This window comes from Strix uralensis, chromosome 7 (assembly GCF_047716275.1).
Source record: "Strix uralensis isolate ZFMK-TIS-50842 chromosome 7, bStrUra1, whole genome shotgun sequence".
Taxonomy (NCBI): domain Eukaryota; kingdom Metazoa; phylum Chordata; class Aves; order Strigiformes; family Strigidae; genus Strix; species Strix uralensis.
Window position 1 is genome coordinate 13,991,465 of NC_133978.1, and position 25,851 is coordinate 14,017,315.

The 25,851-nt window shown below is 38.2% G+C and overlaps 1 protein-coding gene across 3 annotated transcripts in view; it reads right to left on the minus strand.

The window, feature by feature from the left end:
* The window catches only part of SH2D4B (SH2 domain containing 4B), a 100,180-nt gene that overhangs the window by 46,215 nt on the left and 28,114 nt on the right, over positions 1-25,851 (minus strand). For 2 of the 3 annotated variants that reach the window (XM_074874482.1, XM_074874483.1), the window contains exons 2-3: positions 2,772-2,931; positions 1,533-1,680 (exon numbers count right to left, since the gene is read on the minus strand). In XM_074874482.1, the coding sequence (XP_074730583.1) occupies positions 1,533-1,680; positions 2,772-2,931 (308 nt within the window). Of the gene's footprint in view, positions 1-1,532; positions 1,681-2,771; positions 2,932-15,864; positions 16,220-25,851 lie in introns of those variants that run through there. The other variant, XM_074874484.1, reaches the window with a different exon arrangement.

Consider the following 25,851-nt stretch of genomic DNA (forward strand, 5'->3'; position numbering starts at 1 on the left):
AGAAGCAGTGAGAACACAGATCACTGGAACATTTCCTTTCCATCAACATGAAAGTGAGCAGAATTTGGTGCCATTCCTTTAAAATTGTATCAACAACTGAAAGACTAGTTTTCCTTAATAGAAAATTATGACTGCTGGCCACTAAAATTCTCACAAGTTGCTCACTCTGCTTTTGAAAAAGTCTCTTTGAAACAGAATAGTAACAGTGAGCTTTTGGACATTTACCCCATCAAGTGCACTGTAAATCAACCACAGAGATGCAAGCGAACAGTGTATCAGTCTTTGTTCAAGAGGGCTTTGCTTTCTGGAAAGCAGAGGAAAGAGCGTTTAATTAGTTGCTCATTATTCATACATTAATAAAGTACTTGAAAGGTATAGTTTCATTACTCATTGACACCAAATTTCAAAGGCTCTGTTCTCTCCTATGAATTCAAATTAATTGTGCAAAGGTAAATCAGCAGCTTTGTGCAGAGGCTACAGGAACTGCCCTTGCTTTGTGCTACGTAACCACCCTCACATCCCAGACCCACAGTTTTTAGAATGACCTGCTGACTCTAGTTTGTAATCAAACTGCATAAATTTAACACTGAGTTTTTCAGCATTCCTCCCACCACAGGGAAACAAAGGGGGAGTCTATCTGCACTTTCCACACCTTTAATCACTATCCCAGGAAGAGAAAAATGACATAACAAGCTGTCAGCAGGGGAAAGGCGTATAGACGAAAGTTATGGGATGCAGATCTCCTAGGAGTCATATTTTGCTACAGGCTTTCTCCATGGAAACCCAGCCTCACCAATCTTGTGTAGACCCAGAATGCACATCCCAGACTCAGAAGACTGTGATAATTTCTCTGCACACTAAACCATTTTTTTCTCATTTTTAAACAAGTTTTTATCTCTATAAAGTAATATGAAAAGGGATAGACAGAGGCCTTCTTTTCCTGTTTAGTTTTCAAATTGTTATTTTTGACAAGAGAATGTGACATTCAAGCAAACATTAAAGTACTGTAACTGAGAGCCCATAGAACATTCATGATGAAGTCAACAAAAATCAGGCAAATTAGCTTCTCCCAATAAAGCCAACTGGACTTTTCCCATGTGTTGAGTAGGAGAAGGTTCCACCCCTCATTGTCTTAAAGAAAGTAGTGACAGAATTTTCAAGTTAAATACGTGAACAACTCATCCAAGATATACAAAATATGTTCAAGCAAAGTAACTTAAAATGAGACATTTCACAACTGTACATTTTTCTCCCCCAGTAAGATTCACTCAGCACAGCTGACTGAACAATTCTGTTAATGTGTGAGCTGAATAACCAGTTTGATTGTCCTGACACTTTTGAATGAGATATGTAATTTTTTTGCATCACTCACCCAGCTGTTCTGGTGAACACCATGTAGCTATTCGTATATTCCAGCATGAAAAATTACAACTCTGGTTTCAAAGCTTATTAATAAACATGCACTGAAGGTGACAAGAACTTTGAATCTATATAAAAACACTATTAAAAAAGCTAAATTACTCTATGCAAACCTTCAGTTCCTCCTGAATTTTTTCCTCCTCTACTTTGGCAGCTTTCCGATCTTCTATTTCTATTTTCCATTTTTCTGCCACTATTCTGGCTTTTTCTTGAGCCATAGCATCCCGGAATTTCTTTGTAATTTCAGCCTCCTTTTGTCTCCTTCAGAAAAGAATTTGAAAACAAAAATAATTTAAGACACTGATTTTTATTTTTAAATTGAGGATCAATACTTGCTCACTGGTTGCAGCAAATAATTAGCATAAGACTTCATGGAAATATACAAGGAAAGAATTAAAATGCATTTATCAAGAGGCCTACCACAAATCAGATTTGAAGAAACTATCCAGAAAGCAGACATTTTCAGTTTTTGATAAATGACTAATTAAAATAGCACCTTCTAAATTAGAGAAGTACTTCTTGGATGTCTTTGAGTCATACCCTATATTTTTCCTTCCCTGTCTAAAAAAATATATTTTTCTGTCAATCTAGCAAAGCATGATTGGGAATTTATTGTCTCTCAAATATCAATGCAAATGTCTGCCACATTCTTACAGTAGATTCTTTATTATTACTGACAATGTAAAAGGAACACAGAGCACAGGTTGAAGCTTTTAATATGCAATCACTATAAGCAACAAGAATCTCATATGAAATGGAATAATATAGAATAATCTAATATTTAAACTGCCACTTTTCAATGCAGCACTACAAAAGGAAGTGCAGGAGGCAGGTGGCACGTCCTAACAATATCAAGCATCAAACCACTTTTGAATCTATCCCAAAGCAGGAAGAGGCCCTGCTGGAAACACCAGCATGGCACTTTGTGTAATCAGTTTCTGAACTGCTGGGATAAGAATTAACACACGCAATATGCAAATAAAAACAATTTCAAAAAGGATTTTATGTACCAAATCCCCATTGTGGGCATAGATATGTGATAAAACAAACATTTCTAATTTAATCATCTCAAAAACAGATTGTTTCATTTTTATTTATTTATAAACTGGTCAACGGTTTAGCAAAATTCCCCAAAAGAAAAATTTGCTTCACTTTTTTTGTGAAAGAGGGTTTTGGTTTTTCAGTATTCGGTAAATATAAAATTGCATTTTTCACGTGCTGAAAAATTGCCACAACATGTGAAAGCAAATATTCACTTACCAGTTTTACCCACCATTACCTGCTGCCTTTCTACAAGGCCATGACTCCCATTATGCCAAGTGGACCCTGAATTCAGATTCTTAAATCCTCACCATAGTTCTTCTGCCTCCTTCTGTGCTTGTTGCCTGGCTTGCTCTGCTATTAGCTCCTCTGATATCTGTTCATATGGCTTGTCACCTGGGGCTTCTCCCATAACCCAGACCCAGACCTCACCATCCTTCCCACGTAGCCACTGCACATGCTTGCCATTACCTGCAACAGCCACCAAGAACAAACCAAAAATATAAATACTGGCTCAACTTCTTAGGTAAATATAGATGAAAATATGAGAAATCTGCAATTCAGAAACTTGCCATTTACAATTCAGAATAAAACATTACTAAGATGAAATCTTCAGATTTGACAAATCTACCATGCTAGAGAAAAAAATGGTTTGTACACTCCAGGTCACAAAATCTTTAAGGACTCGTTGTCCCACAGAAATAAGGAATTATTAATTCTGACATGCATTTCCCAGAATTTAGGAATTATGATCCCTTTTTAAGTGTTATATTTTCTTGCTTCACTCAGCAAGGGATAAATGAAGAGAATGAAAAAAGAGATGGAGTGACAACAACCACCAGCGACATTATGTGACTAGCAATACTTCAGCACATAGAGAATGTTGAGTGTTGAGCATATAAAGACTTCATCAGAACCCCTGCAAAAAAGCCAGGAATTTCCTGCTCCCACTGTATGAAGGCAGAGTTTCCAAAAGCCTGCATACTCAGAGCACACCACTCAACACTGCAAATGCTCTTCTGTTCAGGTAGGCTATTGAAAGGGATTAAGTTTCTGGTTCAGTTTTCATGAAAGACACCGTGAAAAAAAATCTATGGTTACTGTGTTGACAGAGTGATTTTTTAAACCACCAAAAAAGCCTAAGGGCTCTTTACAAAATAGACTGCATTTGGTGAACCTTCACATCCAAATCCAAGAACCAACTATAGGATTCCTGCTGACTACAAAAGGCACTGGATCCTATCTGGATACATTTTAATAGTCATATACACTACCTGACTTAGTGTGGTTTGGTCTTTTCCTTGTGCTTTTATATGTATAACTCACAGATACTTCATGCATTTTAGAGGTTCACAATAAGGAATTTGTAGAAACACTTCTTATGAAACCACTTTTACCTTTTATTTCTTGCAATTTTATTGAAACTGTTCTTCAAAAAAGGACATGCCACTAGAAAGAGCATTGCCAAGATGAACAATGGATTTATTTTAAAGAACACAGATTAAAAGGCCAGAAAGGCTCAGCAGTTCATCTCACTTCCTGTATATTGCAGTCCACTAGATTTTACCCTCCTACCTAATTACTGAGGTTAGTAAATTGTGCATCACTACATAGCTTCTAAAAGGCATCTTGTCTCATTTGAAAACATGAAGAAATGGACAGTCCACCGTTTTCCTAAGTAGTTTTTCTCTGATGTTCCCCTAAGAGTTAAAAGAAACCTGTTCTTATTTGAATGGCCAGTCTTTGTTTCTATTCTTTCTACATCTTTCTCTACTAGCATCAGCTTAGTTACTCTCACCTTCAACTACCTGCTGTTCTGTGATAGGACAGTATCCATTTAACCAGATTAAGTTTCCCAATGCACAATCAATAAAGTGTTTCTGACATCCCAGACTGAAGAGAGAAAACTGCAGGAGGGAATGAAGCAGGGCTGTTGACAGCAGGCAGTGCCAGTGCCAACCCACACTCACAAGTGTTGACAATACAAACTGAATGCAAGGAACATATCGGATCTCTCAATGAAAGCTCATATTCTATATCAAATTTGAAAATGTGATTTATACAAATTCCCAGTGTTGGCCTAATCATACTGACTTCATGGGGGGTGGAAATTTAAGCTAATAATGTTTTCTTTCAATAACTCTCAAGAGCATTTGCTCTTTCACAGTCTATCAGATTATGTCTCAGGTTATAAATGTGAATGTATTTTATTGCAGTTCCTATTCTATACATTTCTGTATTCCTGTCAGCATAACATTTAGGTTGTATTTTTTGGATACAGCATTTGAATTCCATCCGCCAAGAACTGACTGGCCATATCAGTATTTGCTTGCAAGGTTTTCATCTATTGCATTTCATGGCAAAGTATCTTGAGAACTATGGAATGATTTCCTGGGAGTATTGATCCCACATAACCAAAGGCAGCTTTTTTTTTTTTTTTTTTTTTTTTTTTAGTGGCCCACATCCTTTTTCCTGGATAGGAATCTGGATATCTTAGTACTGTATTTAGTACTTTACAGAAAACATTGCAAATAACATGCCTCATGTTAATTTATTTGTATCATAACTGGCACACACCAAATACATCTACTGTTCTGAGACAACTTCACCACTTCTGCTCATTTATGAACTTAGCAGATGAAAAGAGAATTAAAAATAAAAGCTTTTCAGGTAGGCAGACAAATTTTATCTTTGCTTCTTTCCAGGTTTTCTGTGCCAAAGAGTTATAAATGTTTCTCAGAGGCACAACTTACCCATTACTATCCAGCCCCATAAAACAAATAGTTGATTTGTAGACGTCTCGATAAATCGTTCTCTTTCTTCCTTTTAAAACAATGGATCTCTCTTCTAAAGCTATAGACAGTAAATGTATGAACTCTTCTGAAAACATCAGTATAACATATTGTTGGTTCAGCACTAACTACTCTGTACTACAGTATAGTATGTATCTATAGTTCAAGCTGAAAGATAATAGCAATATCAAACAATCTGGCAATTTTAAGCTTCAGAAATAAACAGACCTCCACATGTACAATTTTAAAACAATTCAACTTGAGCACGTATGCCTTTATTCAGGTTTTTCTTTAGAAGAGGTTTTTTTCACATCCAACCACTCATTCTATTGTACTTCAAGAAATTACTCCCATGCAAATCTTCCCTTAAACCTACACTCCCATAAAGTTGGAGATGGGCTTTACTGCACAATCTGACCATAAAACTTGGTAGTTTCTTAACAAAGAGTAACATTCAAAAATGAGTATGCTTGAAAAGAAATAAGCAGCTCAGGGAGAAAATCTGGCACTGTGAAAACAGAATTCCTGCCATACAAAAAGTCTTTGCAACCTGCAGAATCAAGTTCACAGTGGTCAGTGTCAGCTATTCTAGGCTGATACTGGGATTATAATTTTAAACTGTAGAACCAATTGCCAGATCTGACCTGAAGGCACAGTAAATGATTTTCCTTAATGTTTTTAGGAAACTAGTGTTGTCTGAAGAATTACCACCATTGAGGGCTAATTATGATAAAACATGTTTTAAGATGCCTCTCAAGTATTACACTCTTCTTCAAGATAAGATCTTTTGTTAACACAGTTTATTTCCAGATGAAACAGAAAAAGAAAAAAAGAAAAGAAATTCAACTAAATCTAAAAGGAAGAGACAAGTCCTGACTAAACACATTTGAAATCTAGGTGAGAAAGTGGCAAGGAAACCTCATGCTTCCTGTTCAGAATCAGGCTTCTGAGCCCAGTCACAAAGCCTAATGCAGAGTCAGAAAATAAAAATTCAATCTCTTGAGCTCCAGTCTTGTGCCTTGACCACAAAAGTACTTTTCTTTTCCTGGAGAGACTGTGGCAGGCTGCAAATAATTACCATTAGGAAGTAGTGGACATCAAAATTAGTCTGGATTGGAGAGTAGAAATGAAAGTGATTTAGAAACAAGCACTGCTTTATCATGAAAATGTACTGAATAATTTACCAAGTCTTTTCCATCTCTACTCTTCAGACCAACAATTTGTCGGCTGTAGTATTCTACCAGTTTTTTTGTCTAAAACAACTCTGCAGCACCACAAGAAGGCAATATTAATTCTTGCATTTCTTTTCACCTGTAGCTCCTTCATGAGTTACTATCTCCCATGGAGTTCCCCTAAACCTACATCTATACTGCTTTGAGACCAGTAAATTGGTTTCTGGATATTGGTCCTTACTCCAGACAAATGCAAAATTGGGTATCTCAGATTTGCAGCACAAAGAGATCACAGTGAAAACTTTCTTGGGAGACCTCGAGCCTGAACGAACAGCAACACAAATTTGCACATATAAACACACACAATCAAAAATAAGATCAAATCACGTTTTCTATTTGTTTGTATTTATGCAGTCAATTCTATAACAGCAATGGAAGTATAAAACAATGCCCTAGAGAGCAATACTAAACCCAAGACTCTCACCTATAAGAATTATTAGTCTCTACCAGCAGCACTACTAATCTCATACACACACACACAGAGTGCTGGAGTGCAACCTAAGTTGTGATATATGGCACCACTGGCTGTTCTTGGCCTTTGTGCTGCCCTTAGGACATCCCTGGTGTAGGCAGGATATCAGTACTGCCATGGCTGAATGCTGCCACAAAATACGAACACTGCCAGCCACTTGGGAGAGAAAGAAAAACAGCACCTGAAGGTGCATGGGAGCAGGAATCCTGTCTGCAATGGCCAGGCTAAATCAGGCTTCCATTCCAATCAGTTCAGACTTCCACATTGTGACTAAGGCTTAAAACAAATGGAGTTACACAGAGAACTGGGCCTTACACTGCCTCTGCTAACTGGGTCAGAGGAGCAGAACCACAAATTGGGTTTGAGGGGTTTGGGTTGTTTTTTGTGGTTTTGGGTTGTATCTAGCTTAATTTTCATGCATGCTTCTAATTAAAAGTGCTTTAAAAATAACAGTAATCAGAGCAAATGGAATACTGCTGGAGTCAGCTTCCTTCCTCCAAGCCTGTTCGTCATTAACAGTTACAGCACCCCCAACAATTCCCATTTGTATCTATCTCCAGTGTTTATGAGGGAACTACTCCAAGGACCATTAGAGGCCTGATTTGGTGTCAAGTCTCCCAGCTGTGCTGTCACTTCACCACAGTCTGCCTGCTTAGTCCACAAAATGATAGAGTGCGCCAAATAACCCTGACAGCCTCCCCATCCCAGGGAATATTACAGGCTGTGTCAAGTGTAAATTGAGAAAATGAGAAGATCACTGATTTATAGTCTCAGAAACATGGCATGGCATTCAAAGAAACTTCCTCAAAAGGGTGTGCTATTTCCATGAACAGTCGTGTTTTTCTGAGGTTGGGCTTCCCATCATAGTTCTGCTTGGAAGCTACCAATCTCTGCAATAGCAATTGACTCTCCTTCCTCACTCGCTGGAAAGCTTTGTAGTGATACAAATATCCTGACTCTCTCTTTAGAAAATATTCTTTTTCTTTTCTTACTCAGTACTAGAAGAAGGCTCTTAAAATTTATTCTGCATTTGAAACAGGCTGCATGAGCATTCTCTGCTGACAAACTGATCAGCCTGATCTACTTTTGTCATTCAGAGATAAACAGTAGCTTAGGGAGTTTGGTGTGTTTGGAGGGTTGGGCTTTTTTTGTTCTTTTGGAATTCAGATATCCGGCATACTTTGGTCTAAGCACAATGTGTTTTACATGAGATTTTACCCTTGGCTTTCTGAGCAAATTATTTTTATGGCTTCTTTAAGGAGAAGCTTGAATTTTGATAGTCTGCAGGGTAGATGAGATTCCGTTCAGAGTTTCATTAGCTGCAGGACATGCGTTAGAAGCACATTGATTAGGATGAAAATGAGAATGTGAGCTTTAGGCTGCTCTCAGTTCCTTGAGTTTACCCATTACAAGGATTTTATTTAATTATATTTCTTTTTTATACAAACACACACACACACACACAATTTGACTTCTTTCTAAAGAGAAAACCTAGGAAATGACGGTGAATGTTTCTAAGAGACTGTTCAAAGGACAATGCACTTTTACAAACATAAGCTACCATAAATCCATTAAATTACATGTAGAATAATTAGGTGATAATGATAAAAGTAATGAAAATAACATAATCCCACAATAAACTGAAGATCTGATATAATTAATTCTGTGGTCTGCCCCTGCTAATAGTCATAGGACTATGAACCCCTCTCTTCCAAGAACACATTCAAAAAAATCAGTCACTTCAGTTCTTAAAACAACAAGAAAATGAGGAAAAATTCTGAACTTCTCAAGCATCCCCCCAACACTTCAGTTTACACACCCTCCAATTTCAGCACTGTGTTGTGTGCCTTTCTATTTAAAGGAGAATTTTGCAGAGGGAGGAAGAAATTCAGCTGATTTACATTAATATACCAATAAGGGTTGCAGGATCTCAGCATTGCTGAAAAATCAGCCTTCATGGTTCTCCAGCTGCTTCCTGATCATATAACAAACTCAATCTTCTGTTTATGGAATTACAGCCTGTTACCATGGAAATAATTATGCTGCAATATACCCCTGCAGGATCAAATAAAGGAAGAGTGACTGCAAGGGAGCAAACGTTAAGGAAGGAAATAGTTACTCAAATAAGACTATGACAATTAACAAATGTAGCAAAAATAACTGTACATAACACTCAAAGGTAAAGTGGGTATGCATTATCACATGGTATGTATATATGCAATATGTATATATAGGTTTGCATATTGTAAACCAAAAAGAACAACAACAAAAAAACCCCCACAACACAGAAATAAAGTATCATTTACATGGTCTCTATCTAGTACGTCCCAGATATTTTCTTGGCTCCCTGGCCAAGGCACCCTGTTACACATAACAATTTTGTAATTTCTTAAAGACATTGTTTTAACTCTGTGTACAATCTAGAGGTAGTCTCTTGTCTGTCCATTTTAATGATCCTTTCACTGTAAACTTTATAAAAATGCAGGTACACATCAGATCAAAGTCAAAGGTTGTAAAATCATTCACATCAGTATCATTCAATTTTTTTCTTCATTAAAAAAATAAGGTCAAGAACATAGCAGTATAATTTCTGATTCCTGATCCCAGCTGCCTCTTGTAAAGACTAAAAGCTATATACAGAATTTGGTTTCCCACACTGGATTATCACAAAGCATCCAGGTTTTCCCACTGCTGGAGAATAAAAAAAATAACAAGTCTGCATGGCTACTTCAGGGTCTGCTGGAAAACTCAAAGCAGAGGAATAAGGGTTCTCTGTTCTCTGTCACGGAATGAACAGAGAACTAGGGATCAGTTTCTGCACCAGACTCCCCTACTTAATGCAGTGTGGCAGGTTTGCACAGACTCCTTTTATCAGGCACACAGGACCACAAAAGCATGGAGAACCACACCACTACAGTGAGATTTTCTAGCACCACAGCACAGGAGTGGACTTGAAGATTAATGAGCCGCCATCAGTACCTGGCTATATCCACTGCTGACTTGAATACATTGAGTTTTTCAATGTCTTCCAAATGCTGCTATGAAAACCTGGTGCCTCTGTCCTTGAGTGTTTCAGTCACTTATGCTAAAAACTGGCAAAATCAGAAAGGAAATATTGAATTAGCTTGGGCGAATCCCATTCTCCCCTTGGCCGCAGTACTGTCCTCTTTCCATATCAAGTATTCATGAGCTTGCAGACAGTCACAACCTCGTATCATTACCAGAGCACCAGTATGTACAAGAAAGCCCATCTAACACCACTGCGTCCAGACAGGCCGAGGAACACAATACCACAGAGAAACACAGGAACACTCTCCATGCCAGTGGCTCAATTAACCCAGTAGCCTCTCTCAAAAAGCAGCCTGATGCCAGATGCTTCAGACAACAGGAGCGCTGAGGACCACATGCATGCAAGAGAAACCTCCCGTGTAATAAGGCCCAGGTGGCCAGCAATATTCTGCTGTCACTTTTCTGCAAAACAGGGAAGTCAGCTGCAGGGCAGGATACAAGACTAAAAAGCACAGACTTACAGCTAATCCTAGGAGGGCAGAGAAGTCCCTCTGGATTTGTACCATCTCGTACATACTTAGGTCATATGGAAGTTGGAGGTCTCTGTCCAGCCCCAGGTTCGGAGAAGTGAACAGACAGTTTACAAGCTGCTGTTTAACTGAACCTCAGTACACAGCCACACTGAGCACGAGCTCCGAGCAGCTGAGTTCTGGCCCCAGGGTATACAGTACAAACAAAGCTGCGTCATATCACAAGCTGCTATATATGTTGTGAATGATACATTAAAACTTTTCCATTGACTTCAAATTAGTTGGCTCAGTCCCCTAATAAAAAAATATTCTAATGTTCTCACCAACATTCAGTTACTTTTTCAGTTGTATCTGAATTGGAAACAAAAGACAGGGCTCTACAGAATTGAAGACCACATACAGTCAGAAATTTCAGAAATACTCAAGTCTGATGTCTCTGGTTAGACCCATATCCAATGATACAGAGAAGGACACAATGAACACTGCCAGGAGCATGTCTCTGTAGGAGATAAAATCATAGCTAAGCATCACCAGGGTGTGTAGAGGATAAATGAGGAATACATTTCTGAGTTCAAAAACATAGAACAAAGTGTCGCTGCACACATACCCACTCACCCTTCATACACACATGGAAACACACGCCCACTCACTGGCCTTCACATGTGACACTGACGTATCCTCCAACCATCCACTTGTGATATTTGAAATACTTGCTTCCAAATATCTATTCTCTAATTATTTTATAATGCAAATACCATTTAGATAGAAAAATTATTTTCTAGCCATGCTGTGATAAGCCTACCTAATTTTCTCCCAGTTACTCTTGTTAAGGACAGGTAAATAAAACTGTTTACAAATAGCTCACGTCTGAACATCATGAGCTGCAGTTCACAACAAATAAATGTCAGAATAAGCAGCAGCAGACCAGCACTGTCTTCCCTCCCACATGGCTGTGCTTCAGCTACCTAATACTCAACAGTTTTTGAGATCTCATTTTGGGTATGCTGACAGCTCTGGATACTGCATCAGAGTCAAAATCCAAATTGGCAGGGTCCTTCGCTTACTCCCAACTCAGCTATACTGGTTAAAGGGCTCCTGCCTAATCAAATAAATATGTTTCTTTGCAAATTGCCTGTCAGTCAACTCTCAGCAAATCCCAAAGGGATCTTGAAATTTTGAGAAGACTTCCCTTAGTGATTTTAGCACAATAAGAAAAGGCAACCTGTTTATTACAATTAAAATATGTTCCTGAAAGATCTGCCCAGGAGTGATTTGTAAATGAACTGGAGACAGACCTCCAAGAATTCAACTCACTTGTAAAGCTATTTCAGTACAAGCCAGCAGTCATGATTTAATTAAAGCTACAAAATACTTTTTTTACCTTGAATAAGTTCACAAAACGGTGCAGTTTTGGAGGACCCAAATGATGCCCAAATTCTACTAATATTTTGAGGCAAGGTACAAATGTAAACTAGGTACAAACAGCAAAAACATGGAACAGTTCATTCAGTATCTTCTAAAGGAAATATTTCATTCTGAAGTGCTGTTTACATATTTCTCCCTTTTAGACATTGATCTGTGTTTTTAAAAAAGGAAGGAAATTAAAACTGTTGAACAATCTTAAAAAAATTCATTTACCCCCAAAGTGAAATAATTCCTTAACATTGACTCATCCTGATACAAATTTCAGTTTTAACCTTTCCTCAAGCCACATGAAACCAAGTGACTCAAATGGAAAAGCAGGCACAATTTAGCATTTACTGAAGGTAACTATTATTTTCTTTCAAAATTAAGAATAAGACTAACTACATATAGACTGTTACACTATTTGGCTTGCTAAACACTCTCAACAACTTACATCTTACTTCATGGTTTGGACTTGGTTTTCTGAGAAGCAAATTTCATAGTACTGAATAGGACATTTACAGACAATCAGTGTTCAGTGACGTTCCTATAAAAATCACTGTAGATTTTGGGCCTTTGATAGTTAACTTCCCAACAATTAAAAAACGATCACATTTATGAGTATTCCCTAACCCTGCTGCTGATTTTAGCTGAAGCACAAGGCCAATCTGATCTGCATATGCCACCTTTTTCCTCCTCAACTCTGCACTTGTGGTTTCTGTAAGACAACACATCTAAACCTTGCACAAGAACGCTTCATCCTCAAGTGACTGTAGAAAATCAAATCTGGATTCACAATCACTGCTCTGTTTTGAAAAATCCACCGCTTTTGCTATGCTGCTGGGTTCACATGTACCATTGCAGGTAAGCTCTTGAACTGATGGAGAATTGTACCAATTGACGTACAGGACCCCAGATCAAGTCCAAGCACTTTTTGGAGCATTTTTAATTAGAGGAGTGCCCACTGTCATTAATTCCCTTTGCTCTATCTCACCCTATCCAATCCCAAAGAGGTGGGACAAAGTTTTCTTATGTAGCTATTCAAACTATGAGGAAAACAGAAGGATTTGAAAGCTAGTCCTATAAAGATAATTCAATTAAATTAGTAAAAAATTATTTTATACAAAACTTATGTCGCATTCACAAACATATACATTTTTCTGTCACCTAGAAAATTTCACAATCTCGGCACAACATTAGATATATTGAAGTCTTACCTCTGTGTTCTACTATATGTTAGGCTACAAAGATCTCTATAAAGTCAGAGTAACTCTTGGTTTCAACAAAACAGCACACACATAAACCTGTGTCATGCAGTAGAGAGTCAAAAACAAAACTCTGCAGATGAAACTTCTCAAATCCCTCAGCTTCAGAGGAACAGAATACAGTAGCTCTAAATTTCCTAGTAACCACTAATTTTAAACAGGAATAAAAATACTCCATATTCTATGCTGTGTAGCAGGGGGAGAATGTTTGGAAATTCACTTATACATCAATGGAAACTGAAAATTAAGCGGCTTCAAGGTCCAAAAAATGTTGATGCCAAATGTCTTTTAGGAAAAAAAAAAAAAAAAAAAATCACATATTTTAAGATAAGAAAGGATTATTACAGTCATCTACTCTGACCCTTTGAGTCATATAGGCAAAAATATTGCACAGTAATTCCTATTTTACACCCATAATTTCTGGTTGACTTTTTTCACCTTTTTTTTTTTTTTAAACAAGAAACTAACTCCACTATGAGACCATTTACCATCATATTATGGAACTGTACAGTAGAAATCGGTTACAAGTATCTGTATAGTTAATGACCAGCATGCCTGAAAGATGGAAGTTATCTTTTGTAGTTCATGGAAGTCAAAACATATTTTCAGTGGAACCAAATACTTGACTTGCAAACCTAATTCCAATAGTTCTCTCTAAAAAAATCAGAAAGATCAGTTCTTTAGTATAGTTCTGAAGGAAGTAGAAAGTTTCTAACAGTGGGCAAAAGTCAAACCTAAGCAATACCTTAAATTGGCAATTTGAGACAGTAAAATGGAAATGGGCTATTATGAAATTTAACTCCATGTGTATTTGTGAACACTTTTGTCAGAGCAAATATAATCTATAGGTTACTCTGCTGCTCTCCTTTCTCTTATTCTTTATAAATCAGAAAATTAATTACCCAGAAAATGGTCTCCTGTAGTAGGAAGCTGAGCAGGTTTAATGTATAATTTATATATGGAAATTTAGGTGTCAACACTGTGACAAATCATCACATAAATATTTTTGCAGTTAGATTTTTCTGCATCTGTCTTCCTCAAAGAATGAGCATAATACAGATTATCTCAATGATATAATGTTGTTTTCGTATGTGTAGCTGAGCTGCATTTTTAATTTTTTCTCAGCCACAAATCAATCAAAACGAACAAGGTTTTTGTGCTGTATGAGAGAAGCCATTTTGATGCCATCCCTCTTCGGAGAGCGCCATTCACAGTAAGAACACTAACATGAAGAAAACAAATTAAACAGAATGAGGTTTTCCAACGTTCACCTCGCCATCTGTGAGGGGACATTTTAAACTCCTATTACAGCCGATTAGGGAATGCTCCCCCTTTATTTTGAGGCTACCATTGTAACTTACTCTAGAGCAATTTCATAAAGGCCTTTGCTTCAAGTGAGTCTTGGAAACTAGTTTTGCTTTGAAACACGTTTCTTTTATAATAGTCTTCGAACTGTTAACTATCTAATGAGCACTTTGTAGGGTTCAGAGGCTCTAAACATTTCAAGAAGTCTGACAACTGAATCCAATAATCCATCTGTATTACGGTGCTCCAAGCAAAGCTTTCTACCATGGGTGTGTTAAGATGAGCAACACTTTAAACAGTCACGTATCTATTAGAGATTTTCTCAAAATCAGGTACCCAAACTAATTAGAAATTTTGAATATTCAAGCTTCAATAGATTTAAAGATAGCATAGGATCTCTGGCATTTCATGGGGAAAGGAGTGTTTGACATCTCTCTGTGACACTTCCTTGTTGAGTGAGGAATCACTGCAACTACATTTCCAAGATGAAAATATTTTCTATCTTGCATTAGCCTAACAGCTTCATCCTGTGAATGGGGAAAGAGTTGGAAGCCACATTTTCAGGGAAGAGAGCAAGGAAATAAGTATTTCTGTTTATTCCAAACCACTTGGACCCAAGACCAGACACTTGGAAATGACATTTGGAGAACTTTTTTGATGTTTTCTTCCACGATTTTGCTGATTTGCTTTTTAAGTCAACACACACATTTAGTATCCATAAAGCCTGTGGAAAGAGCTCCATAGTTTAACCACATATTGCATGAAAACACTTTTCTGTTTTTTTCTTTTTTGGTTTTGGTTGTTGGGTTTTTTTACGTGCTCACCCCACTATCATTCTATTCCCTAGGCATAATCTTTTGGAAAGCATTTACTAGTACAGTTGGTCTCACATAGTATGGCTGTTCTGACATCACATCTTATTCACAAACAGCCCTTCATAACAAGCTCAAATTCATGAATTTATCTCCTACTCCAGACACTTGGAAACATTTAATGTCAAGTCAAGAAACCTCGACAGCACTGGCAAGACTGTCTTTTGCCTGACTGAGGGGCAGCGGTGGGGATGGTGGGTGAAGAAAAAAGCCTTAGTAGTGGAGAGGAAACTTGGTCATGGTACATCTGCTACCACTGAGAGAATAGCAGAGTCCTGACTGAAAGGGGCACTTCAAAACAATTCCCCTTACTCCCACACTAAACTATTCCCCTGGAGGAAGAAGCAGCCTTGAGAGACAAGGAGCAGGAACACGGTGCTCTTGCTGCCCCAGACAGTCTTTCTGCCTATGGGGACAGCCGGCACCCTTCTTTGTAAACTCTTCCAGACGTATGCTGCACCATAACCAGTTGCATGCTTACCATCCCCAGCTCTTAAGTATAAAAGGAGGTCACAAATCTTACTCTGTTTGTGCCTTGCTGTCTTTCTCAGCACAGCCTCCTCCATTCGTGCTTTTTCTTCCCTCTCCTTCCAGCGCCTCAGCTGCTCTTCTCTCATTTTGTAGAACAAGATCTGCTTTTGCTCTTCATTCAGCTCTGCCAGGAGTTCAGGGTCAATATACATATCACGCAAAATTTGCTGCAGCATGATGACTCCAAAAAAAAAAAAAAAAAAAAAAGAGAGAAGCCTGCTTCCAATTATACTCACTACAGTGATAAAACCCCACTGACAGCACTCCAGAAAGCAACCTGCAGCAAAAGAGCTCTCCCACTCCTGCCTGCCCAGGAGAGGTTTGATTCTTGCTCTGGCCCTCTTCATGCAGGCATATTCTGCTTATGGTCTCTTACAGGGATGGACTTCTCTGCTTATCTCATCCTCCAATCCTCCAAAGGTAGGGACAGGATTAAAATTAAAAGGACAGGAGGGGAAAAAAAAGTCACTTCAGTGCTCCTGATGGCAAGCCAGTAAAAGTAAGGGATTCTTGATTGAACCCATCAGTTTTGCTCCCTTGAGCAGAAGGAAATTCAATGTAGAGAAAGTCTCGGACTTTCAGCTCAAGTGGTTCCCTTCAGCAGCAATACACTCCCAAGGGTGTAAGTGTTGCCCAGGGGTTTAAAGTGATGTCATGGTTAAAGGTATCACCTACACCAACAATATCTATGTCACTTTGGGAACTGATCTCTTCCGATAAGAGAGGAGAAACGAGTGTGCATATTATTTCCCAGTCTAGCCTGTTAACTAGTCTCAACAGGGTAGGTCATATTAGAGATCCTATTTACCTGGTGTTGACAAATATTCTCATGCGGCAAACTGATTAAAATGTCTCTCAAATTAAAAACAGATGTCACAAAAGCCACAAGAATCTTCTTATCACTTTATAAATAGTAAATTAATATTAATTAAACAAGAGTAAGTTCTCAGCAGTTCATGTGAGGACTATCCAAGTCCTGCTGTTAATTCATTTTCCACTTTGTGACTGCAGAAAGTTACAATGTTGCTCTTCAAGCAAAATGAGGCTTTTCACCATGTGACAGTTTTACCAAAATCAGTAAAATAATATTATTTCAGCACCAGGACCAACAACCGCTTAATTACATTTAAAAAAAACCAAAACAAAACAAAACAAAAAAAAACCCAAAAAACAACACACCAAAATCCAAAAAACAAACCCTCTGGATTCCAGAGCCAGCTTTCACTGGGCAGGGGCCCAGCTCCTCTCGGGAACAGAGGCACGTTGTGGGAAGGGGGTCATCTTCTGAGGAGAACTAAGATGTGGCCACTCAGAGTCATAACAGAACACAGATCACATTTGCAGGCTGAGCCACATCCCATTGCATGATGCTTACACAAGAATGAAGAGCAAAAGCAGTCCTCTATTTCCTCACAAGAGACCTGCTTTATCCAGTATCTGTCAAACTCTTCATGATTTCCATGATCCTCATGTTCAAAAACTTCTACTGTTAATGCATCTATTAATGTAACATTCTTTCGAGATATGCAAAATACTATCATCTTAATTAAGGCGGAATATATATCTGATCTAAACTAAAATTCAAGAGAAGACACTGTATCACCTAGAAGCATGAATCCAAAGATTACACTTGAATGATGCCTTCAGATGAAATAGAATTTCAGAACCCATCACGTTTGGGCTTTACAGAGTTCAGTTCACATGCATGCTACTCTGCAATTCAGGATCTCTCTTATGTACAGATTTTCTCTCATGAAATCAAGTGCTTAATTTTTTTTATTTTTTAAGAAATACAGTTTGGCAAGAAAAAACCTAGGGTAAGAAACACTGTTACTGCTTCTTTCTTCTATTTTACTTGGTCAGGTATAGAAAACGGAGAGCCTGGGGGGTTTGGCCTTTGTTTCTCTGCTTTTATTCAATTATATTAGAGCTGTGGCTCCACATTTTGGCACTAATTGAAAAAGACTTGCCTTTACTAAAGCTTCAGGGCAAGCAGTTTTGCTGTTCTACCCATTTGTCGTCTTTCTTATTTTATTTTACTTGACTTCACAGAACAGAAATCAAATCCCGATCAGAAGCTATCACAGTGCAATGAACAAACTCTTCATCATGCATTTAAGCATGACAAGAAGAACCATTTCTGACCTGCATTTAGCTGCAGAAGTAGCTCAGGATGAAGATACAAGGTACAAGACATCATACAAACAAATTTTCAGGCAACTACTCGTAATGTTCAATGAGCAATCACACAAAAAAAAGGAGCAAAAGCAAGGAGATTAAATGAATACTTCATAAACAACCCATTGCCTGAAGATTATTCACCAAAAATATTTGAGAATGATAACAAAATGATCAAGTGGAATTAATCTGTGTGGGAATTTTTTTTTTTTAAAGAAATCACATGTGGAAGTGTTATCATGTAATCACAGCAATGATTCTGATCAACTTCCTCTGTCATAGTTTTAGTTCTTTAGATCATAGCAACTCCAAAATAAAAAACTAAGGAAGATAAAGAAATACTCTGACATAAGCCAACATCCAACAGAAGTAGAAAGATACATCAAAGTCTGCCATTAGTTTCTTGTCCAAGATAAAAATGCTCTGCTTCAGAACATTTGGTTTTTGAAAGTCTCACATGGGTGGCAGTTTTTCATCAACTTTCCTCCCTTTGCTTTCACTAGTAGCCAAGTTTGTTTTACGACTGATGTTTCTTTATGGGGTGGAAAATCCAAGAGGACCAATGGGAAGAATCAAGTGTTTTCACCAGTCCCTTCCTTTCCCTTACCAATTAACATTTGATTTGATAACAGTTTGGGAATGGAGTGAATGGAAGGACAGATGGTTACCCAGCTGCAGATCTCAAAGGTATAGAGAACCTTGGTCATGTAAGTAAGTACTAGGCATGCTTGAGAAACAATCTGATGTTCCACTTATCAGAAAAGACTAACGGTGAATGGTGTTCCCAGAAATACAAAGCTTTGAATATTTTGGGCCAATGAGGTGTTTGGCCCAAACTAGGCCTTAGCCTGTTCATCAGGAGCTAAAGCTCTTTCATCAGGAGCTGGCAACACCCAACCTGTCTGTGCTGAGCACTTTGCAGGATATGAAAGAATTTGACAGCAGGCCCACCTTCCATATAACCTCATCAGACTAGAAGTGCTAAGGAGCAATAAATAATTCAGACAATGTAGTCGCTAGCCACCATTCCAGTATCTCAAATCTCTTCTGCATCTCACACAAGTATTTTCAGAATCACATTTCTCCTCTCTGAAGAAATACTCTTGAAGAATTATTAGAAAACAGTTAAATGATCTCTCTCATCCAGGCAGAATGACCCCAAAAAGGCACTGCAAAGAATAAAGAAACCCGACTCCACAAAATGTAGTCATCTGCCCCCTTGTGAAAACCATCACGGGGAAGATGGACTGCAGGAAAAAGTCTCCCCCTCATTCTTTTTCCAGTCCTCTATTTCCAACCTCTACTTGCTTTCCTGCCCACTGTGATGAAGCTTCTGGAAGAGCCAGTTTCCTCAGCTGGCGGTCCAAATATAATAACCTTCCTGATTAGCTGTTGACCCTTTATACAGAATGAAAGAATATTTGTGCAAAAATGTTCTCTTTCTACACTGCTTGTCTTCCTGTGGGAGGCATAATTTTAGATGTTAATGCCCTCCTCACATCTGGCCTTTGTTGATCTTTAAAAGTAGACTGTTTTCACAGCCCACTCCCATAATACACAGGGGTGTCAGGATGACCAGTGGGACCCAGGCATCTGTGTAGCTTTGTTTCCTGCTCACCCTCTTCACTAAGAGAAAGCTAGACACTCGATTCCTCTGTGAATGATGATCTCTGGAATGACCTCAGGTAAAAACAAATGCTGATATAAGAAAGATGTCTGACAATCAAAAATTCAGAGAAAACACTCACCATAGTTAAAGTAAAAAAATGAGAGGTCACAAATTCCCTTGCATAACCAAGAACAGAATTTCCAATTCTAAACCTACCCTGTCAGAGGAAGCATCTGTCTACTAGAAAATTATTTTTCTCTTCATCAAAGATATGGTCCTGTTAAAGAGATGACAGGACTGCTTCTCTCTTGGCTATCTCAGTTAACCTGTTGTCTGTATATGAAATGTTCCCAGCAGTATCCTATGCAAATCCAAGACTGGATTTTTAACCTAGCAGACACTGATTCTCATTATAGATCACCTCTCCATAAATATTCCAAACTAATAGTCTGAATTATCATGAAGAAATTATCATGAACTCTACTGATTTCTCAAAAAATTTGAGGCCCAAAACTCAAAAGGGAACCTTGAAAAAAACACCAAACCTACTTCAAAAACTCTTGCTATTTCTAGGATTAGCTCACATTTTGTAATGGATGAGCTTTGTAGTTCCAGCCAACCCACAGTCAAAAAGCTGAGGAACAGGAGGTAACTCAGACAACACACAAAATAAAACTTTGTATTGCAAAATAAAAATTCTCTCTCTTCCCTTCCTTTCCCAGACCTGATTAAGATATGGACTAATGTCTCAGAAGAGCAGGGAAATTTGAAGTAAGGGTGTCTGCTTCCTGACTGTGGTGAGTCATCATCTTCCCAGCCTTTCTGGGAAGTATTTTAAACAGCTTAGAAGGACAATGACCTCTCCATTGCTCTTCTATATTGGTTACCCCTAGTTCAACAGTCCAAACTAAGCTAAAATCATTACAGAAAGACATTACACCTCAACAGCCTATACACAAAATAAAAATTACTATTAATGCAGTTCTTTGTTGGCAGTCATTACGTTACAATAACTACCACACAACTTGATGCTCTAATTAGTAGCAGTCTCTGCAAGGAGCTCAGAGCTGTTTAAAATTTAAGTCTGGAGTTTCCTTTAATCTTTAACAGGATCTTCTGGGACTAGACACACTCTGTCCCGTCTCTGGTATAACATCTTTCTGGGTAAGCAGTCCTCAACACTGCCACTAGAATTCATCTTGCTGGGGAAAGGGGAGGGAGGGAGAGGAAATGGTACAGAAAAACATTTTAATTTTATTTTTAAGAAAAGGGGAAGTGCTTAATGGCCAAGGCCTGCAAATCTCCTCATCCATTTTCCTCTGAGCATGTGCATCCTCCACTCCCTGAACTGAATAGCTCACTGGCAATGCTGATGAATGCTGAACTAGCAGAACAGCATTTTCATTTGGATTTTATGACACAGCCATATAACCTATCTTAGCCTTGTCATTTACATAAAAATATTCTGCTATAATCTACATATTAGAGAGGAAGAGAGGGGGGTAATGCACCTCTCTCCTTAAAGAAAAGGATAGAATTAAAAAAACCCAATAAACAGAAAATGTGACAATCATGTTTTCCAGACTATGAACTCCATGGCCTTAAACAATCTTTTGTCGTTTATGCCTTTTTTTTTTACATTTTTCATTTTTTAAGGGGAAGCAGTGTACAGTAGCTGAATTTTTCAAGTGCTGCTGTGTCAGCATCAAAAGGAGAACAGTGGAATTTGGAATTGAATGGTGTAGGAGGGAGATGACCATGTGAAACAGGAAAGGTAAAGTGAACATTTGTTTGAGGCCTTCTAAACCTTACAAATCTGTCACTAGAAAAGCAAATACATTAGGGCACTCACCACAACAAACCAGTCTTATGTCTTATTTGCACACTGCTGTCAATTAAAAACTAGAAAAAAACAAAACCAATTGAGAATCATCCCCTCCCCACCTCCTCTATCACAGATGGATGTAACAAAACCTGCCTGTTTTTCTTCCAATTCCATAGTCAAGCCTGTGGCTCCCTCTAAGGGCTAAAATGAGCTCCTCAACAGCACAATTGCAGCTAGATCAGAACGATCATTTCCCTGAAGCTGCTATTCCATTAAAGCATCACATAGAGCAAGAATAAGGGTATGTTTTTCCAGACCTTCCTTTTCCATACAGGGCTAGTATCAGTAAATCAGACTATGAAGTGCTTTGGAGCATGGACTGGCTGTGTGTGTTTGTCATCATCTCTGTACTGGTTCAAGACTGATATTACTACAAGGCACTGCCATAATTAAAAAAAAAGTAAGAAAAAACTTGAGGTCTGTATAGCAAAATAGGAATGAAATACATAAAGCCTCATCTTAAAGAAATGAAATGCATCAGAAGAGCTACAAATCAATTGATGAGGAAAGATGTCTTATCATACTGTCAGTTACATAGCTTTAAGTGAAGTGATGCTACCTTGGGATTTTAATGGTTCAACAACAATTTACGGTGCCAGGAGTCTCATCAGATAGCTGGTGCTTTTTTCAAAATTCAAATCTGTTACTCCTCAGCCCCTTGCAGAAATTAGACAATCCCAAATACAGATAGCACTGACAGTAGGGAAAGAAAAGGGATAGGAACTAACCCAGAGAAATTACTATTTGAAGTCCAGGGCTGCAGACAATAGAACAATCTGTCATTACTTCACTCTCCCAAGGTTAATTCTGTACTCTGCAACATTATTTACTTTCAGAAGAAGTCACATCAGTGATTATTTTTGGCTGGCAGTATGGCAGTCCTACCCAGCAAGATTACTTTAGGTCTATCCCTTTGTGTTCTGTGCTACAGCTGTTGTACACACAATTACACTGGAGTCTGTAATGCCTTCATCGTTCAGACAATTTTTCAAAGATTTGGGAAGCTGGGTAGAAAGGGCAGCACTCCAATTTTTTTTCAAGTTGTAGTAGATATTTGAAATTCTGACCTACATTACAAAGGTCTGAGGTTAACACAAATTTGTCAACTTTAAGTTTAGATTTGTTTTAATTTTAATACTTCTATAGTAATAGACATGGATGCAACCCAAACTAGAACATTACATACTTGATGTTTATTGCTATTAATATACTCACAATAGCAAGATACATCAAAGACATGGCAAGTCCCATCATAATTTTTCAAATGGAGAACAAAACATCCACCATTAAAATAATTCAGAGTGAAAGCTAGTAAAGTAAACCAACCAAAAAAAAAGTCAAGGTTCTTTGAGAGAGTTCATCTGAGAAAACATGGTTCATAGGCTTGCAAGCAACAACTGGTGTCCTATAAGCTAAGCGCTGTAGAGAAACGCTTTGCAGGGGAGGGGCAGAAAAGGCAGGCAAAACACTCACACACTGCAGTTAACTAAAATAGAGCTCTCAGTACTCCACCGTCCTCTCACTTGGATTGTGCTAATTTAATTGGTGTATATCTTATTCACAAAACAGTAATCAAGCTCTTCAGATTGGACCCTCTGCTACGAATGGGGTGTACGTGGTTGGCAGGCAGCAGGCTCTACTTAGGAAGCAATTACAGCTCACTAAGTGTCTGTAGGGATACAGCCTTAACACAGATTTAAAGGCCCACTGGCAACAGTCTCTGAGGAATTTCTTAGTTCAAAAAGATATGCAGAATGCACTGCCCCCTGCTCTCCTATTTACATTCCCTTGCTCATGTCAGATCCTGATGTCATATCTCGCTGTATTAGACACAGCATGTGCTTACACTGCACACTGCAAAATACATCAGGCCATCTGTTTCTCAGCAAAAGTCTCCGTAGCTGAGGGAGGCCATCCACGACTCTTCAAAGGAGAACTGGTTGCCTTTCAACTCCTGAGTGATGGGCTTTTCTTAAGACTCTACACATTTTTCCTTTTTATTGATTTACCTCTGTCTGATCTTTACAATGAACTGTTAACCTAGGACAAAACTCCAAGTACAGAGAGCTACCTAAAGAATACTGGTGTAGCCTGCTCTTCTTCCCCTGCCCCTCAGCACACACCTTTCCAAGACCTAGCTGTCTGCATAATGATAGGAGACATATCTTCAAGCAGGAATTCAATATTCTCCTTTACATGAATTATTCGCTTTGTGTATCTGCAAAGCCCAAGAGACCTCTGGATTTCATGACCTAATTGCTACATGAAATTATTCCAGCGTTTGGTACATTTTCAATGAAATTCATTACAATAAGCTACCCAAGAGATATCATACTCTAAATTATGTGAGTTTCTTCTCTCAGATATATATTAACTTATGAAGATGCTCAGTAAGTTCACCTTTTTCCATCTAACTGTAAGTGCATCAAAATGTATCATCTGAGAGCTAATTTTCTTGAATATACTCCCTGGTACAATTTAGCTGCATTATGTATAATGCAGCAGTCATATCATATCAACTTCACATCATATTAGACACTACATTATGGCAGCTAAATTGATTACTTGTGTAATTGAAGGCCACCAATAGGAAAATTTTTAATCATTTAAATGACTCATCAGCTTTATATACAAAATGTCTTGCTTTAGTGGCATCATGCAAGTGATTTTCTTTCAGGGCATAGCATTTTGCCCATTTAAGCCACTTATTCTTGTCATCTTTGTTGGCAATAAAATCCTATAGATTTGTAGAAGGCAGAGCATATTCTGCATGCAGAGTATATAGGATTTCTTTTGACTATTGGACTCTTGTTTGCAAAGACCTGGTCAACAATCCAGCTAGACAAAGCTAGTTGCCATTCTGAATTGCATCAAACTTGTGACGGTTTCTGATTTGGGTTTTGTTCCTGGTGAGGTTTTTTGTGGGTTTGTTTTGGTTTCTGTTTTTTTTAATATTTCACTCACCATAAGAAGCCAGACTTTTCCTTGTTTTTAAGGGTCAGGTAGAAAAATCCGCAAACACTTTTGGTATCATATCGTTCTTTAAAGCCCTTTAATTTTCAGCTTCACTTGCTGTCCACCTTCTAAAGTGGCAAAACCTCTGCTGCAAAAGACCTGTAACTTTCTGCTGCAGATCACACTCAACACTTTCCATGTCTTGACACTGAGGTACTGTTCAAAAGGTTTAAAAAGTAATACCTAGAGTATTCTTAAAATCCTTCCCTTTTACTTCATAGCCTTTTTAAGATCTTCTCCACTACTGTCACATTCTGTGGGACTAAGCACAGTTCAGGACATTGTTGAAAATTATGCGATTTTTTTTTTACTCTAATCATCCTCACAGTTTCAAACCCCAACACCTGGATTAAGCCCACCAACTCATTTTCACAGCTCAAGCCCTAGGAGCTTTGGCATTTGTATCTGTGCTCCATTCACCTGACAGAAAGAAAATACACTCTTCATAGCTGTTTACAAAATCATGACAGATCCAAGTTTCACAATAGACACGTGCTCCTGTCAATTTCTTGTTTCAGACTTATGAAGAGCAGCTCTATTTCTCCTCATTCTCTCTTCTCTCGTCATATCCTCAGTCATGGTAGTCACCTCCTCATTCTTTTCCCAACAGTGCCGTGCAGTGCAGTTCACGCTTTTGTTTACTTCCTCCTTTCTTCCAAGCTTCTGCATTTTAGATTTCTACTGCTGCTTCCTGCGTTAAAGCCTCTACCCCTTGTCAGTAGCCACCTCATGAGGAAAAGGACCACCTCAGGTAAATTCATCCCTGCTCCTCTAACTGCAACAGAGGACTGTACTGTCACTGTGGTATCCCACCTTTACCCTCTCCCAACAGGAAGATGAGCTGCTCTACATTCCTCATGACCCAACTATGCAGAGGTAATACACTTTATTATATTAAATACATTATACAATATGACCACAAAATTGCTAAAGTACTTGGGTGATTAAGGATTTTCTTCCTACAGAAGCTCTTGCTTTGGAAAAACTGCCACTGCACTATCCAAGCTAGTTTCTGCAAAGAGACATCTACCATACATTGGCCTAATTTTCTAGCCATTCTTGAGTAACAATGGATTCAAGCAGGTTATGGCTATTGCTCCAGATCTTTCTTTCCTTTTACTAAGTCAGCTTAAGCCACCTACATGCCCTCAAGAAGATATCCTGAGATTTCCAAAAATAAGATTATCTCCAATTACCAAACAAGATTATTTTCTTGTGCTCATCTTAGAATTCTTTAAGTACTTCTATCTTACGATCAGGCAACGAGTGTGCTGTTCAGGCAGGAGACAGTG